Consider the following 17991-nt stretch of genomic DNA (forward strand, 5'->3'; position numbering starts at 1 on the left):
AGTGCTAAGTAAAAACTTGTTAGCAGGAAGAAACCTCGAGAGAAACCAGACACAGAGTCCATCCTCTTCGGGCTGTACCAAGGTGACTTTGGTAACCGGGTGTATTTAAAACATGTAGTAACAGCAACTCATGTATCAGGGCTTACAGCTATGGCTGCTTCTTTCCTGTTGTTGTAAGTGTCCAGATATTCTTGGAGTTCCAGTACACTAAATTTAATCTTCTCCAGGAGCCCATAGGAGATGATCTGGGGAATGGAAACCATTTTGTTTTATACTTGGGGTGACCAAAAGAGTGGTCTAATGACACATTGTTATTGTTTGATAAGATTGTACATGAGAAAATCGTACATCAGCAAAAAATATACACAATACATACAGTACATACGTAATATAAAAAACGTGGGCATTGCATTACACTACTAATTATAAAACTGAAGTATAGAAGTTAATTAATTGCTGATCTACCAAAATACCACAAGTTACACCCATTACACATGAATATAATATAATTAGTAAATGCTGATCTATTACTCACGGTGTCAGCGTCTACGAACAGCGTAGGACACTCGGAGCATGAGATCAGCATCTGGGACGACCTGAGGAACTTGGAACCTATCCCTCGCAGGCCATCTCCTAGGTAACCCGCAGCATCGCAGGTTAGGGAGCAGAACTTGCTCTGAATACTCTGAAAAGCAAAAAAAACGAACACATGTGGATCAGTTGGTAGAGCACGGCGCTTGCAACGCCAAAATCAAAGATTTTTTATAACTAACCCAAGATAGACCAACCATTTCCAATGGGCGCAAATTAATCATAGTGGGTAGAACAAGCAAGGTGGGAAGAACCAAGCACGAGCTAGTGAGATCCCATTAGCATGTTCTACCATTTATTTGCATATTTCTGTTAGGGAATGCCTACTCTAAAGTGCACGTGTGCAATAACTCAATTCGCCCTTGCACTCCTAAAGAACGCAATTATTTAGAAACTTGGCAAAGGGTATAAAACGCAGTCCACTGTTTGTTACAGATTTTCATTTTGGAAACAGAAATGGAGATCAAATGTTTCAGCGATGAGAACATTCGCAGAATATCGGCCAAAATCGATCTCGCTCCATCTTCTCCCACTGCCGGCCACTGGGTTTGCTCTCATCACCATATTTGGTAGTGAGTGGAAACGCCAACCAGATGCTTCACATTTACATATCCGGTGAAATATCTGGCTCATTGTTCTATCTGTGCTAGAATTGTGAGTTTGATTGCCGCTGGGGCCATCCATACAACAACATGTAGGGGAGACCGAGGTTGGTTGTCACAGTGTTAATTAGTCCCAGTCTAAATGGTGCTAGTAATTTTAAGGTCAAAATGTGTGATTCCACCAGGTCAATCCATGTCAGCATGGCAAAAAATTTAGGTGAGGGGAATTTCTGCATTCCCATAGGTGAAAGTAAAAAAATAAAGTATTTTCTTTGATATTGTTTGAATTATGGGTGTATCGATGAACATTTATGTTTGATGAAAATAGGAACGGGAGAGCTACATTTCAAACCTATTTCTGAGTTCCTAGGTCAAGCCATGTGATAACAAACATCTTAATTAGCATTCAGGGGGATGGTTGTCACATGGAATGTGGGGTTGGTTGTCACGATCATCTCCATTATAAGATTTTCGGGGGTTGGTGGTGGCTAATTCCACAGTAACGCTGAGACTCAGATTTCTTACTTAAAAATGTATGCCAAACAAAAAACATTGATTGCACAAGGAGTACTTATAACAATTTCCACTGAAAAATACAGTACAGTACGGGGTGAAAGTAGATTTAATTTCTTACAGGTACGGGACATCCAAGAACGCACACAATTTTTTTTATAGCCTAGGTTTAATTATAGAATTACATAGGCCTATAGAATCCCTATTCATTTCATATATGATCTCTGTGGGCCTAGTAGCCTAGACCTAAAGATTTGTCATATCACTTTTAACACGCAATACCTTTTAACATACGCGGCGCGATGTGGGTTTCACGTTTGGAGAAGCAAATCTCACAGTACGGACGTTGCAATTTATTGCCCTGGCCACATCTGCATTCCTCATGCCTCTTTTGCAGCTTGCCTAAGGCACGTTCACGCAGATGAGCATGGACCCTATGCATCTTTCTTTTGGTGTTTTTCAGAGTCAGTAGAAAGGCCTCTTTAGTGTCCTAAGTTTCCATAACTGTGACCTTAATTGCCTACCGTGTGTAAGCTGTTAGTGTCTTAACGACCGTACCACATGTGCATGTTCATTAATTGTTTATGGTTCATCAAACAAGCATGGGACACAGTGTTTAAACTCTTTACAAATGAAGATCTGTGAAGTTATTTGGATTTTTACGAATTATCTTTGAAAGACAGGGTCCTGAAAAAGTGACGTTTCTTTTTTTGCTGAGTTTAGATGAATACTCTCTTGGTGGATAGTGTGGTTTCCAGCTTATCATAAGGTACCTCAGGCGAGCAATACCTCAAGACTTCTTTAATATTAGATATCGCGCACCAGCTGTTATTGACAAAAAGACACCCCCCCACACCCCTCGTCTTACCAGAAGTAGCTTCTGTTCTGCCGGTGCATTGAAAATCCCTCCAGCTCTATATTGTCTGTGTAGTCGTTCAGCCACTACTCGGTGAAACATTGGATATTACAGTTCTTAATGTCCCATTGGTAGGATAATCGTAGGTCATCCATTTTTATTTTCCAATGATTGCAATGTTAGCAAGTAGAATTGATGGCAAGGGGAGTTTACTCGCTCGCCTACGGATTCTCATAAGGCAGCCTGATCTGCGTCCTCTTTTCCTCCGTCTTTTCTTCATGCAAATGATGTGAATCTGGGCCTGTTCCAGGGAGAGCAGTATATCTTTCTCGTCGGACTCGTTAAAGAAAAAATTTCTTTCAGTCCGTGGTGAGTAATCCCAGTTTTGATGTCCAGAATTTATTTTCGGTCATAAGAGACGAAAGCAGCAACATTATGTGCAAAATAAGTTTTTAAAATATGTTACAAACAACGCAATTTTTTTTACAAAATAGCACAATTTATTACAGGCATGTAAAACGTCAGCCATCCTCTTCGGCGCCATTTTTCTAATCTTTTTAAGAAACATTTGTGTGTTGAAAATGCCTAACCACTTTATAATCTATTTGCATAGACTTCAAACAGACCAGACACACCACAATGTGTTTCTTCAAGGTACCAAACTCCCCAAAACGATGTAATGCGTCGCTCAGTTATGTATAGAGCCATGCCATCGTGCAAAGCTCTGCCACCAGAGGTTACTCAGGTAAAAAGCATGTTTGGCTTTAAAAAACATCTTGTATCACACGCCTCTCCTCTTTCTAAAGATCTAATTTAACTGTACTGTATATAAGAAAATGTACATATGATTTGTCTCTTTGTGTCTTTACTGATTTAGTTCATAAGGAAATCAGTCATTTTAAATAAATTCATTCGGCCCTAATCTATGTATTTCACATGACTGGGAAAACAGATATGCATCTGTTGGTAGGGGCGTGGATCAGAAAACCGGTCAGTATCTGGTGTGACCACTATTTGCCTCATGCAGTGCGACACATCTCCTTTGAATAGAGTTGGTCAGGCTGTTGATTGTGGCCTGTGGAATGTTGTCCCACTCCTCTTCAATGGCTGTGAGAAGTTGCTGGATGCTGGCGGGAACGGGAACATGCTGTCGTACACGTCGGTCACATCCCAAACACACTCAATGGGTGAGTATGCAGGCCATGGAAGTACTGACATTTTGCGTCTGGAAAATTTCTGGGATTTTTTATTTCATCTCATGAAACATGGGACCAACATTTGACATGTTGTGTTTATATTTTTGTTCAATGTATAACCCTTATTTTGTATTTTGAATTTAATGTAATATCTTATGTTGTTCTTGTCTATTACTGTTCTGTACTTTATGTATTTGTATGTTTTATGTGGACCATAGGAATAGTAGCTTCTGCATGTTCAATAGCTAATGGGGATCCTAAAAAATGAAACAGTGTAATGACATACAGTGCATTTGGAAAGTATTCAGACCCCTTTACTTTTTCCACATTTTGTTACGTTACAGGCTTATTCTAAAATTGATTAAATAATTTTTCCACCTCATCAATCTACACACAATACCCCATCATTTGCAAATAAATAAATATGAAATATTACATTTACATAAGCATTCAGACCCTTTACTCAGTACTTTGTTGAAGCACCTTTGGCAGCGATTATAGCCTCGAGTCGTCTTGGGTATGGCGCTACAAGCTTGGCACACTTGTATTTGGGGAGTTTCTCCTGTTCTTCTCTGCAGATCCTCTCAAGCTCTGTCAGGTTGGATGGGGAATGTTGCTCCACAGCTATTTTCAGGTCTCTCCAGAGATGTACGATTGAGTTCAAGTCCAGGCATTGGCTGGGCCACTCAAGGACCTTCAGAGACTTGTCCCGAAGCCACTCCTGCGTTTGACTGTGTGCTTAGGGTATTTGTCCTGTTGGAAGGTGACCCGTCCTGAGCAAGTTTTCATCAAGGATCTCAGTACTTTGCTCCGTTCATCTTTCCCTCAATCCTGACTAGTCTCCCAGTCCCTGCCGCTGAAGAAAATTCCCCACAGCATGATTCTTCCACCACCATGCTTCACCGTAGGGATGGTGCCAGGTTTCCTCCAGACGAAACGCTTGGCACTCAGGCCAAAGAGTTTAATCTTGATTTCATCAGACCAGAGAATCCTCTAGGTGCCTTTTGGCAAACTCCAAGCGGGCTGTCGTGTGCTTTTTACTGAGGAGTGGCTTCCGTCTGGCCAATCTACCGTAAAGGCCTAATTGGTGGAGTGCTGCAGAGATGGTTGTCATTCTGGAAGGTTCTCCCATCTCCTCAGAGGAACTCCAGAGCTCTGTCAGAGTGGCCATCGGGTTCTTGGTCACCTCCCTGACCAAGGCCCTTCTCCCCAGATGACTCTGGGCGGCCAGCTCTAGGAAGAGTCTTGGTGGTTCCAAACTTCTCCCTTTTAAGAATGATGGAGGCCACTGTGTTCTTGGGGGCCTTCAATGCTGCAGAATTATTTTGGTACCCTTCCCCAGATCTGTGCCTTGACACAATCCTGTCTCGGAGCTCTACGGACAATTCCTTCGGCCTCATGGCTTGGTTTTTGCTCTGACATGCACTGTCAACTGTGGGACCTTATATAGACATGTGTGTGTCTTTCCAACTCATGTAAAATCAATTGAATTTCCCAAAGGTGGACTCCAATCAAGTTGTAGAAACATCTCAAGGATGATCAATGGAAACAGGATGCACCTGAGCTCAATTTCGAGTCTAAATAAGGTATCTGTTTTTTATTTTTATGTCTAAAAATCTGTTTTCACTACGTTATTATAGAGTATTGTGTGTAGATTGATGAGGAAACATGTTTATTTAATCCATTTTAGAATAAGGTTGTAACGTAACAAAATGTGGAAAAAGTTAAGTGGTCTGAATACTTTCCCGAATGCAGGTTGCCATTTGGGACACACCCGGTGTCTTTTGAGATGCAGACTGGGATCTGTATTACCAGGTCCTGACGCGGTACCGGAAGGTCTCTTTGGCTGTTACGACAGATTCAGATGGTTTACTAGTTTCAGCAACAACAAAAAATAAATATATCATTTTCAATGGAAGGAGACACGAAGCGACATTCGAAGATTTGACTGTTGGCAACTATAGTTGCGAATTTCAGGAACACAACTTTGTGATAACCAATCAGAAAAGGGAAGCTCTCGCTAGCCAGCTTTAACATTGTGCTCGACCACCAACGATGCTGTTTCACATGCTGTAAAAAAGAAACACAGAGGGGGGAGAGCACAGGTAGTGAGCAATGTGAATCCACCATCTACCTGGAAGAAGGAGAAGAAGACTTGGAAGGTGTAGATGGCGCAGGAGCCGTCTGAGTCGGATACCAGCTGGTTGATGTGTCTCCGCCACGCCTCGTCGGCGTCATCGCACACCGCCGGCTGGAACGCCGCCAGGATTGCCGAGAAGAAGGGTGACGGAGGAAGGGAAGAACGAGACTCCATCAGCTCGTCTCTCTCCTCCTCGCCGAGACTGGTGGGGTAAACCAGGCACACACATCCACCAGAACACACATGAAGAAATAGCAGCACTCCAAAACACTTCAGACCCTCATGCTGACCAGAACCATATTGTGTTGGCTTACATAATATTATTTTACCATTCAGTAGCATGAAAAGGGTATAAATACTGACAGGTTTGATTAGACTTTCATGATCACACTTTATGACCAATTCCATTACAATTAATAAGCATTTATTGGCCTAAAATGTATAAAGCACTATAAACACTTTCATTGACCACGTTTTCTTCTAAAGGACCTGAACAGTGCTATGTACCTGGGCAGTGCGCTAAAGTCCAGGTCCAGTTCTCCTCGGTAGTCTCCCGGAGCCAGATTTTCCAGGCTGAAGCTGTCGCCGCTGCAGTCAAACCCCGGCAGGAGTTCACTGATGGACAGGTCATCCTCATGGATGTCCGTGTCCTCGTCTTCTACTGATACCTCAGCCTAGAGGGAAGAGAGGAAAGGAGGGAGGGACTTACTCGAAGGGCCGGCATCAGACGGTCAATATCAGCCTGTGTTCCAAGTGTCACCCTATTCCCTAGGTAGTGCACTACTTTGACTAGGGTTCATAGGGCCCTGGTCAGATATAGTGCACTATATAGGGAATAGGGTGCTATTTGGGAAGCAAACTCAGTGTCGTACCCCCAGCCAATTTGATCTATTCCAGTACTTCAAAACTGGCTGTAGGTACTTGAGGACAGGTTTGGGAAACACTGGTCTACGTAATTTAATAGAACACTGATGGTGTTCTACTAACGGAATCCAGTGAGTGACGGTAAATCACTGAGAGCACCTAAGTGTCAAAGCACTCCGTGAATCCATTGTTATTATATGCACACAAATATTCTTGATGATGTGCTTTTGGGGGAATATGCGTAATATTGCTTAAGGATGCGAATGACTCACAATTATGACACTTTCCTCCTAAAGGTAAGACATTTTTTGAAAGTACAGTATTAGGAATAAATGATAGGCACACTGACCTTTCCAATGGACAGAGATACTCTATGCTGTGTTTCATTTCACATTTTTGTTTTCACGAGCACATCCAAATTATGCCAATTGTTTCAGACACAGAAAGAGAACCACCTTGCTACCATACAACCACAAAACCCCAAGAACACAGCGATGCTATTCCTCAAAAGATAATATAGAATACAAATGGATGCATCTGCAGCACCAACCAGCCCATGACCCAACACATTAGATAAAAGGTGTTTGAACAGGTATTAGAAGATTTAGCTGTGCCATCCAGCTAACCAGAAGCTGAAGACTAAAGACTGGGTCCTGCCATATCCTCTCTGGAGAAAATCTCAAAGATTCACAGAGAAATACCTTACTGAGAAACATCAACACTTATCGCTAAAATCGAACTGCGAAAGGATAGGATATAATTGTATTATTTGGCAGCATTGACAGGAGGAATAGGAGTGAGCGGGCGCCCATATCTCAGACACTCTGAAGTCCTTATTCACCCTCGGCATTGAATTCTCTGCCAACGAGACCTCGAAACTGGACGTTCGGGTGTGCAGAGGGGGAAGAGGAGGGTCAGCGGCTGAGTTGTCAACGGAGGTGTACAGAGAGTCCAGTTGATTGACCTCCTCGGTGGGGGAGAGATTCACAATCTGCAACGAGACAAAAGTACAGCTCAGAGTCCTCCTCCAGTCTAATTATCAGATCCGGGTTAAAATAGTATTTGCTTTCTTTCAAATATTTGGATTGAGCGATCGGGCGAGGTTTACACTTTCGGACTACCTTGGTTCCATGGCACCAGGCGAGCTCAATCGAGCTTGAAGTATTTGGAAGAAAACAAATACTACTTGAACCAGTGCCAGATGGGCGAGGTTTTCACTTTTGGGACTATTCCATTGGTTCCATGAACTTGAAGTACTTGGAAGAAAACAAATACTACTTGAACCCAGATCTGCTAGTCAGGACATCATGCACGAGGCAACTGTTGTGAGAGCAGAGAAAACCATTTCACCATACATAAAGTACAAACAAAGTATTTGAGCAGAATTGTATGAGATAAGCACAGAGCAGCAGGACATGCCTCCTGGTTGTGTCCTAGCAATTGTAACCGTTTATACATGGTCAGATATGATTTAATCCCCCCAGTAGTTAAGGTTAAGACTGGGGGGGGGGGGGGGGGGTAATCTGATCCTAGGTCTGTGCTTAGAGAGACGTACCACCTGGGAGTGACAGAGGATCTGGCTGGCGGTGATGGACTCTTCCTCTGAGGATTCCTCTGAGTCCTGGTGGGTGAACTGGCCTAGGCTGGGTGTGCTGCTGGACAGCTCACTGTCATCCAGGGGCACCATGTCACTCCTGTCCAGGCTATCCATGGAGCGTCTCCGCACGCCCCAGTTGAAGCTGTCCATCGTCTCCCCCTGCAAGGACGATGCACACAGCTTTAAGAAACTAGACAACACAGAGCCAGATGCCTCACACATACACACTCACAGGGGTCTACGCACACACACACACAAAGGGGTTTACACACAAGCACACACGGGGGTCCACGCACACACACAGGGGTCTACACCCACGTATGCACGTACTGTATGTATGTACTCACACGCGTACACAGAGGGGTTTACGCATACACACATGTACGCATGCACACAAAAAGGGGTCTACACACATGCACGCACACACACAGTGGTCTACACCCACGCATATACGCACACACACACACACACACACACACACACACACACACACACACACACACACACACACACACACACACACACACACACACACACACACACACACACACACACACACACACACACACACACACACACACACACACACACACACACACACACACACACACACACAGAGTAACCAGCAGCCACAAATACTTGACCATGCAGTGCAAGGCAAGTCAAGGCTGTTCTTCATGGGAGAGTTACCCAATGACAATGTCAACAGCCTCACTTATACCATTTCAGACTACTGAGCGGAGGTGATACAAGCCAGGCTGAGATGTACTACCCTAGCATGGTTACACATTCAACCACAGTTGCTGAAATCGTGCTGACGGACCATGTGAACAGAAAATATCCAAGACAGCACAGTACGGTTTGGCACAGTCACGTGAAACAGTGGTCTTTTAGTGCATCATAACACAAACTTTCCAATGGATCGGATCAAAATAGCCCTCTTAACGAAAAACAACTTGGGTTTGACTCCACTGGGAGCTTTTTGGACTTCCTTAAATATTGTGGAGTATTATCCCCCTGAGCCTAATGGCGTCAGTCTTATTTCAGATCCTCCTGGGTGAAGTTTCCTCTAGGTACAGCTTCCCCTCCACCAATCCTAACCATTACAGGGGAAAAATACAAAACTGACCCAAGATGCATCTAGTGACAACTTCATCCTACACGAGTTGAGATGCAAAAATGACTTTCCATCAGGTCACGATTCTGGAGAATGTCAGCCAATGTCCACATTCGAACCAGCCTCCTCAGGGCTGCATTTCATATGGCACCCTACTTTCTTATGAGCCCAGGTCAAAAGTAGTGCATTATAAAGGGAATAGGGTACCATTTGGAATACACCCAGGTCACCACATCAGGCAGGACAGATCCTGGACCAGTGGTGACTGACTAGCTTCATCATAGTTTACTTGTGGTGGAAAGCGAGGGCCAGCCTGGTCCCAGATCTGTTTGAGCCTGCCTGCAGTCCCAGCTAACAATTCTAGGGAGAGATAATGTTTTTGTAATGTTACCCATAATGTTCCCCTGATGTTTGAGTGTCCAGTTTTCCATTAGTTAGGGGAACATTATATGTATGTTAGCAAAAACCTCCTGAGAACCTATTAAGCATGTTTTGACGTTAGAGTTAGAACATTTCCTTATTGTCAAACAAAACTTACCCAGAACGTGGTTACCATGTTCTCAGAATAAAGATATTAATGTTCTAGACACGTTCCATGGGACGTTCCAAGAACATTCATGTGTCCAGTTTATGAGGGTTAGGAGAATATTCCATCAAGGTCACACCAAACATACACAGAACATGGTTGCCATGTTCTCAGACTATAAAGATATGAATGTTCATGGGAAAGTTGCAAGAACATTCCTGTGTCCAAGGACGTTTAAAACATAGGATGTTCTGTGTTTGGGATGTTCAAAGTCCACTGGTGCGACTAGTGATGTCCGGCCGCCTGATAACCTGCCCACTTAACCCCATCCCCTCATGCCTTCGCCTCACCAACTCTGTAGATCTTCTCCCATTCCCCACATCCCTGACCACTGGCTGCGTCCGCTCTTACTTCAAGATGGTCAGAGTCGGTCAGCTCCTCAAGAAAGCAACACTTGACCCCTCTGACGTTAAAAACTACAGACCAGTATCCCTTCTTTTCTTTCCAAAACACTCTGACCAACTCTCTCGTTATCTCTATCAGAATAATCTTCTTGACCCTAACCAGTCAGGCTTCAAGGCGGCTCAATCAACTGAGACCGCTCTCCTCTGTGTCACAAAGGCTCTCTGCTCTGCCAAAGCAGACTCTCTCCTCTGTTCTCATCCTCTTAGGTCTAGCCTTTGACACCATGAACCATCAGATCCTCCTCTCCACCCTCTCAGGGTTGGGCTCACTCCTGGATTGCATCCTACCTGGACGTTTCTAGGCCCTCTCCTCTTTTCGAAGTCACTCGGCTCGGTCATATCGTCACATGGTCTATCTTACCATTGCTATGCGGATGACACTCAACTACTCTTCTCCTCCGCCCCTCTGACACCCAGGTGGCGACACGCATCTCTGCGTGCATGGCAGACATCTCAGCTTGGATGTCGGCCTGAAACGTCAAGTTCAACCTCGACAAAACGGAGCTGCTCTTCCTCCCGGGAAAAGCCTGCTTGCTCCAAGACCTCTCCATCATGGTTGACAACTCCACGGTGTCCCCCTCCCAGAGTGCAAAGAACCTTGGCGTGACCCTGGTCAACACTGTCGTTTTCTACAAATCAGTGACTGGCTCCTGCAGGTTCATGCTCTACAATATCCATAGAGCACGACCTTTCCTCACACAGGAAACGGCGCAGGTCCTAATCCAGGCACTTGTCATCTCCCGTCTAGATTACTGCAACTCTCTTGGCTGGGCTCCCCGCTTGTGTCAAACCCGTGTAATTTATCCAGAACGCCGCAGCCCGCATGGTGATCAACCTTCCTAAGTTCACCCACTCCTGCACACACTCCACTGGCTTCCAGTCGAAGCTCGCATCATCTTCAAGACCCTGGTGCTTGCCTATAGAGCAGCAAGTGGAACTGCACCTCCTTACCTTCAGGCTATGCTCAAACCTTAAATCCCAACCCGAGTACTCCATTCCGCCACTTCTGGTCTCTTGGCCCTCCCACTCCTACGGGAGGTCAGCTCCCGCTCAGCCCAGTCAAAGCTCTTCTATGTCCCAGTACCCCAATGGTGGAACAAGCTTGCCCCTAAAGTCAGGACAGCGGAGTCCCGGCCAATCTTTCGAAAATCGCATGAAATCTTACCTCTTTGAAGAGTATCGTAAATAACTCAGTGGCTCCAAAATAAAAAATAAAATGCACTTGTCTTTTCCCACTAGCACTAACTTTGCTCATAAATGCTTTGTTGAGGGAAAATGTACTTGATATAATTGTGATGCGTTGTCTCACCTAGCTAAATTGTGAGTCGCTCTCGATAACAGTGTCTGCTAAATGACTCAAATTTGAAATGTAAAGTCATGGTCCCCTGGAGGTTTTTGTCTAGTTCCCGGGTTGTTCCGGTGACGTCCCCAAATACATTTTTAGGACATCCCCTGATGCTCCCACAGAAATGTTCTCAGGAGAAAAAAAACATGTTTCTTTACACATCACCCCTTGTTACAGTTGCTGAGCAGATCAAGGTCCTGATTGGTGAACCACTGATACATTCACAGCTCTTTTTCTGTTGGCAAGGTTAGGGATAAACACAAACAGTGCTTTCAACATACAGCATTTTCAACTTACATATTTGACACTTTGTGCATGTTCATTTCCAGTAATTCTTCTTCTTCACTTTTTAACTAATAACCTCTCGGTTCACGCATTCTGATCTTACTGCTACACCACCGTCAAAGACTGATTTCACCTACATTGTAAAACTTTGAAGTAAAAAGTACACTAAATCAGGCCTCCCGGGTGGCGCAGTGGTCTAGGGCACTGCATCGCAGTGTGCCACCAGAGACTCTGGGTTCGAGCCCAGGCTCTGTCGCAGCCGGCCGCGCCCGGGAGGTCCATGGGGAGACGCACGATTGGCCTAGCGTCGTCCGGGTTAGGGAGGGTTTGGCCGGTAGGGATATCCTTGTCTCATCGCGCACTAGCGACTCCTGTGGCGGGCCGGGCGCAGTGCGCGCTAACCAGGTAGCCAGGTGCACGGTGATTCCTCCGACACATTGGTGCGGCTGGCTTCCGGGTTGGATGCACGCTGTGTTAAGAAGCAGTGCGGCTTGGTTGGGTTGTGTTTTGGAGGACGCATGGCTTTCGACCTTCGTCTCTCCCGAGCCCGTACGGGAGTTGTAGCGATGAGACAAGATAGTAACTACTAACAATTGGATACTACGAAATTGGGGAGAAAAAAAGAAGAAAAAAGTACACTAAATCAAAACTATTTTATTTATCATTGGAGTAACATTAAACAGAGTAATATTCCCACCAACATGAGGTAAATAAAACAGACAACCCTTAAAATGTATCAAATAAGTCAATCAAATCAATGATGAGACAATAATCAGATTAACTGACAACTGACACAAACATTGTGGAGTAGCAAGAAGATCAGAATGCCGTGGCCCAAGATCTGAGTTCAAATCCCAGGTAATAATAATTACTGTGTCTTCAGAAAGTATTCACACACCTTGACTTCTTGTTGTTGTTGTGTTTACGTGGGATTTTCAAGTCTTGCCATTAATGTTCAAGCCGACGTAAGACAAAACTGTAGCTAGGCCACTCAGGAAAATTCAATGTTTGGTAAGCAACTCCAGTGTATCATTGTTCTTTATTAAAAGCTCTGATGAAGGCCTTGAGGCCGATACATAAGCTTAATAAAGAACAGTGATACTAGCAAGAGCAGTGTGCGAGTTTCTCTTTTCTTTCAGGTTATTGTACTGCTGAAAGGTGAATTTGTCTCCCAGTGTCTGTTGGAAAGCACAACCAGGTTCACCTCTAGGATTTTGCTTGTGCTTAGCTCTATTACATTTATTTTTATCCTAAAATACTCCCTAGTCCTTGCCGATGACAAGCATACCGATAACATAAAGCAGCCACCACCATTCTTGAAAACATCAAGAGTGGTACTCAGTGATGTGTTGTGTTGGATTTGCCCCAAACATAACACTTTGTATTCAGGACACTGATATTTTTTTTTGCAGTTTTACTTTAGTGCCTTATTGTAAACAGGATGCATGTTTTGGAACATTTGTATTCTGTACTGGCTTCCTTTTCACTCTGTCAATTAGGTTAGTATTCTGGAGTAAATACAATGTTGATCCATCCTCAGTTCTCTGATCAGAGCAATTAAACGACTGTTTTAAAGTCACCATTGGCCTCATGGTGAAATCGCCGAGTGGTTTCCTTCCTCTCCGGTAACTAGGAAGGACACCTGTATTTTTTTAATGACTGGGTGTCATTACAAAATCATGCTAAACACTATTATTGCACACAGAGTGATTACATGCAACTTATTAAGCATATTTATTAAGTCTGAACTTATTTAGGCTTGGCTTAACAAAGGGATTGAATAATTAACTCAAGGGATCTTTAAATTTTTATTAATTTGTAAAAAATAAATACAACATAATTCCATTCCGACATTATGAGGTATTGTGCGTAGACCAGTGACACAAAATCTGAACTTAATCGATTTTAAATTCAGGCTGTAACAACAAAATGTGGAAAAAGTCAAGGGGCGTGAATACTTTCTGAAGGCACTGTATGTCAAAGTGTTTCAAATATGTAAGTTGAAAACATTGCGTGCTGAAAGTACTGTTTGTGTGTGTGGGTGTCCCTAACCTTGCAAACAGACAAAAAGCTGTGAATGGATAAGTGGTTCACCAATGAGGGCCTTGATGGGCTCGGCAACCATGACAAGGGGTGGTGTGTAAAGAAACAAGTATTTTCCTTCCGGAGAACGTTTCTTTGGGACCATCAGGCATAGGCCTAAAAACGACTTTAGGGAAGTCCCTAGAAAAAGCTGGGAACTAGACAAAAACCTCCAGGGGACCATGACAGAACGTCCTGTGTTTTAAACGTCCTTGGACACAGGAAAGTTCTTGCAATGTTCCCATGAAACCTATCTAGAAAATGAATGACTTATATTCTGAGAACATGGCAACCATGTTCTGTGTATGTTTGGTGTGACGTTGATTAAATATTCTCCTAACCCCAAAAAAACTGGACACATGAATGTTCTTACAACGATCCCATGACACGTGTCTAGAACATTAATATTGAATATTCAGTGAAAATGGTAACCACGTTCTGTTTGACATTAAGGGAATGGTCTCTTGAAAACAGTTATTGCACATCAGTGGAACATTGCTATGAAAATGTTAGGTAATGACCTAATGAGACTCTGAAGGAAATGTTCTCTAAAGTTTTGGGAACGTTTGTTGCTAGCTGGGCTGACAGATGGGGTGGGGTTTGCCCTCTTTGTTTTTCTACATATGTACACAGTGTTATTATGAAAATTATTCACATGTATTAAAATCAATGCCATTCTAACATAATTCACTGTACAAGACTGGTATTAAATAATAATCTGAGCAAATGCAACATAAATGGAGAGGAATCTATAAGTAGTGCATTGTGTAGGGAATAGGGTGCATTTACCTCAACAGTGATCAACAGCTGATTATTAAGTTGCATACTACTCGTTTAAGAGCAATAAGTCTGCTCATATCCAGTGAATGGAAGTGTGTGTGTAATGTGTGTTGATGGGATTCTTTCAGGTCACGTCCGAGCTACATGATACTATAGTATCCCTCTGACAGGAAGTACTAAGACCACAGGCCCTGACAAGAACTGTAGAGGCTTGAGTGACGACTTGACTTAACATTAGGGTGACTAAACCCTGAACACACTCCAAACATATGCGTGGGCATGCACAGTGCTACTGTATCACACACTCTGCTCTGGTCAAAAGTAGTGCACTACATAGGGAATAGGATACTGTTTGGGATGCATCCATAGACTACTACATCCCATCTACACAATACAGTATTTGCATTGCATTGCAACATGACTGAACTTACCTGGATCTCCTAGATGGTGGCACAGACAAAAACAGAAAAAAATAAACCCACATTACATTAGAGGATAGAAGAGAATAAATCAAAGTAGACACAACAAAGTGTCCTAGAGATATGTTGAGACCATAGAAATATAATTACTAGAAAGGGCCACCCATTATGGCTTCATTGAGTTGAATGGAGATGGCCCCTTCTAGTAAATCCATTCGTATGGTTGAGACACTCATTTGGGATTGAGAAGGTTTCCAGCTCTCTGATTTAATTGAAAAGATGATAGCACCAATAATGTAGTACATTAGTGTCATAAAATGTACACAGAACTTTATGATTTTTTAAACCTCTATCATTAGGTTTGAGAGACTGAGGTTCCATAACAGCACTACACACCGAGTACATCTGTGCACTGCAACACTGCCCCCCAGTGTTACAGGGCCAACCCATGAATATCTTACTCCAAAATCCCCTGAGCAAGAAGGTACATCCAGAAAACTTGTATGGGTGCACCAAGGTGAGCAACTTGTGAGTGATTTGGCCAATGCATTCACGTCTTCCACCCTTTTACACACCACTAAGCTAGTCATATTCTCAGCCCTGACAGTCAGCTTGCCTGCTTAAACCAGAGGACCACACAGGAAATAAACTGTAATAAGCTGGGTTTTTCTGCGTTTATCCTCAATGATTTCAAAGGCCTTGCATCCAGGTGCGTGATTAGAATTATGTTTTTAAATGATCAAATCATTCAACCAATCTCACCTCTCCTTCCTCTAGCTCCACATCCAGGAAGTCAAAGTCTCTGAAGACTCTGAATTGTTGTTCGGACGTGGTGTCATCCATGTTGTTGTCCTGCTCCTGTGTCCCATCCTCAGATGACACCAGGCTGGGCTGCAGATCGATCAGGTCCAGCTCGCCACAGCTGGAGAAGATCACCTGGGGACGGGAGGATACATAGGGGTGTGTTAAAAGCATACGGAGCATACGTGGGAGTACCCCACTCCATAAAAAAAGTATGCTTAAATCTACAATTCATATCAAACAAATATCATTCTCATCAATCTTTTTGATATGGGATCACGGTGCATAAACAACATTTTTAGTATATCTATTTTTTAAACGTCTTCAATATTAAATAGCCGGTCAAGTTACACAATCTTAAGGCACTACTATGACATTGGTTACACATCATTCTTAACCCCTCAACATACACACTGAGTGTACAAAACAATAGGAACACCTTTATAATATTGAGTTGGACCCCCTCAGAACAGCCTCAATTCGTCGGGGATGGACTCTACAAGGGGTCGAAAGCATTCCACAGGGATGCTGGCCCACGTTGACTCCAATGCTTGCCACAGTTGTGTCAAGTTGGCTAGATGTCCTTTGGGAGGTGGACCATTCTTGATACACACGGGAAACTGTTGAGCGTGCCAAACCAAGCAGCGTTGCATTTCTTGACACACTCAAACCGGTGTGCCTGCCACCTACTACCATACCCCGTTCAAAGGGACTTAAGTCTTTCCCATTCACCCTCTGAATTGCACAGATACACAATTAGTCTCTCAATTTGGTGTAAAAATCATTAACCTGTCTCCTCCCCTTTATTTACACTGATTGAAGTGGATGTAACAGGTGACATCAATAAGGGATTATAGTTTTCACCTGGTCAGCCTATGTCATGGAAAGAGCAGGTGTTTCTAATGTTTTGTGCACTCAGTGTATAACTTTCACACAATGTCTGCAATATGAGTAAGCCATTATCAAAATGAGTGTGTCTAATTGTTGAATAAGTGATAAGACTGCTGCTGTCTGTCAGTGATTCTGAACAAAAAAATGCACTTTTATGAATACTCAACATTAACTGCGTGTGTGTGTGTGTGTTTGTGTGTCTCACCGAAGGGTTTTTGGTGAGCCCCACTCCTTGTCCACACAGACACAACACATTCACCAGCTTCTCCCGTGTTCTCTTCTGCAGATATGGAGAGAAGAGAGAAGTGAGGTGACGTCCCACCAGAGCAGAGCAGCGTAGTTCAGATTGTGGAGTAGGACCTCTTGAGAGGACAGCGACGCAAGAAATCAGATTACGTCAACATAAAAATAAAAACATGATCTGACCTTGCATCTCTTTCAAGGAAATGCATCATAACCGTACTGAAAGCTCTCCATCTTGAAAACTTGGCTGATGACATGCACAATTTTGTGATTGTATTAACAATAGATCAAAATACTAAAAGATAGTTGAGTAAAATTTCCTTTAAGCTACACAGACTCTTTTTACTTCTGTTGTTTCCTTTAAAGAGACTACCCTGTTCCTGCCCACTGTAAACATTGGATAACTAGAACACCGTAGGAATGTGTTTGTTCTACTTAACTTCTTCGGGATAGGGGGAAGCATTTTCACTTTTGGATAAATAGCGTGCCCACTTTCAACTTCCTTCTATTCATCCCCAGAATATAAGATATGCATATTATTAGTAGATTTGGATAGAAAACACTCTGAAGTTTCTAAAACTGTTTGAATCATGTCTGTGAGTATAACAGAACTTATGTAGCAGGTAAAACCCAGAAGACTAACCATTCAGATTTGTATTTTGAGGTCACTGTCTGTTCA

The 17991-nt window shown here is 43.3% G+C and overlaps 1 protein-coding gene across 7 annotated transcripts in view; it reads right to left on the reverse strand.

The window, feature by feature from the left end:
* Positions 1-17991, reverse strand: part of LOC129821727 (protein furry homolog) — a 222270-nt gene that overhangs the window by 15909 nt on the left and 188370 nt on the right. For 5 of the 7 annotated variants that reach the window (XM_055879325.1, XM_055879326.1, XM_055879323.1 and 2 more), the window contains 8 exons: positions 17275-17349; positions 16140-16313; positions 8318-8518; positions 7604-7753; positions 6406-6572; positions 5893-6100; positions 536-685; positions 147-245 (listed from right to left, as the gene is read on the reverse strand). In XM_055879325.1, coding sequence (XP_055735300.1) covers positions 147-245; positions 536-685; positions 5893-6100; positions 6406-6572; positions 7604-7753; positions 8318-8518; positions 16140-16313; positions 17275-17349 — 1224 coding nt within the window. The remainder of the gene's footprint in view (positions 1-146; positions 246-535; positions 686-5892; positions 6101-6405; positions 6573-7603; positions 7754-8317; positions 8519-16139; positions 16314-17274; positions 17350-17991) is intronic. The other 2 variants (XM_055879322.1, XM_055879327.1) reach the window with 1 other exon arrangement.

Source organism: Salvelinus fontinalis, chromosome 24 (assembly GCF_029448725.1).
Source record: "Salvelinus fontinalis isolate EN_2023a chromosome 24, ASM2944872v1, whole genome shotgun sequence".
Taxonomy (NCBI): Eukaryota; Metazoa; Chordata; class Actinopteri; order Salmoniformes; family Salmonidae; genus Salvelinus; species Salvelinus fontinalis.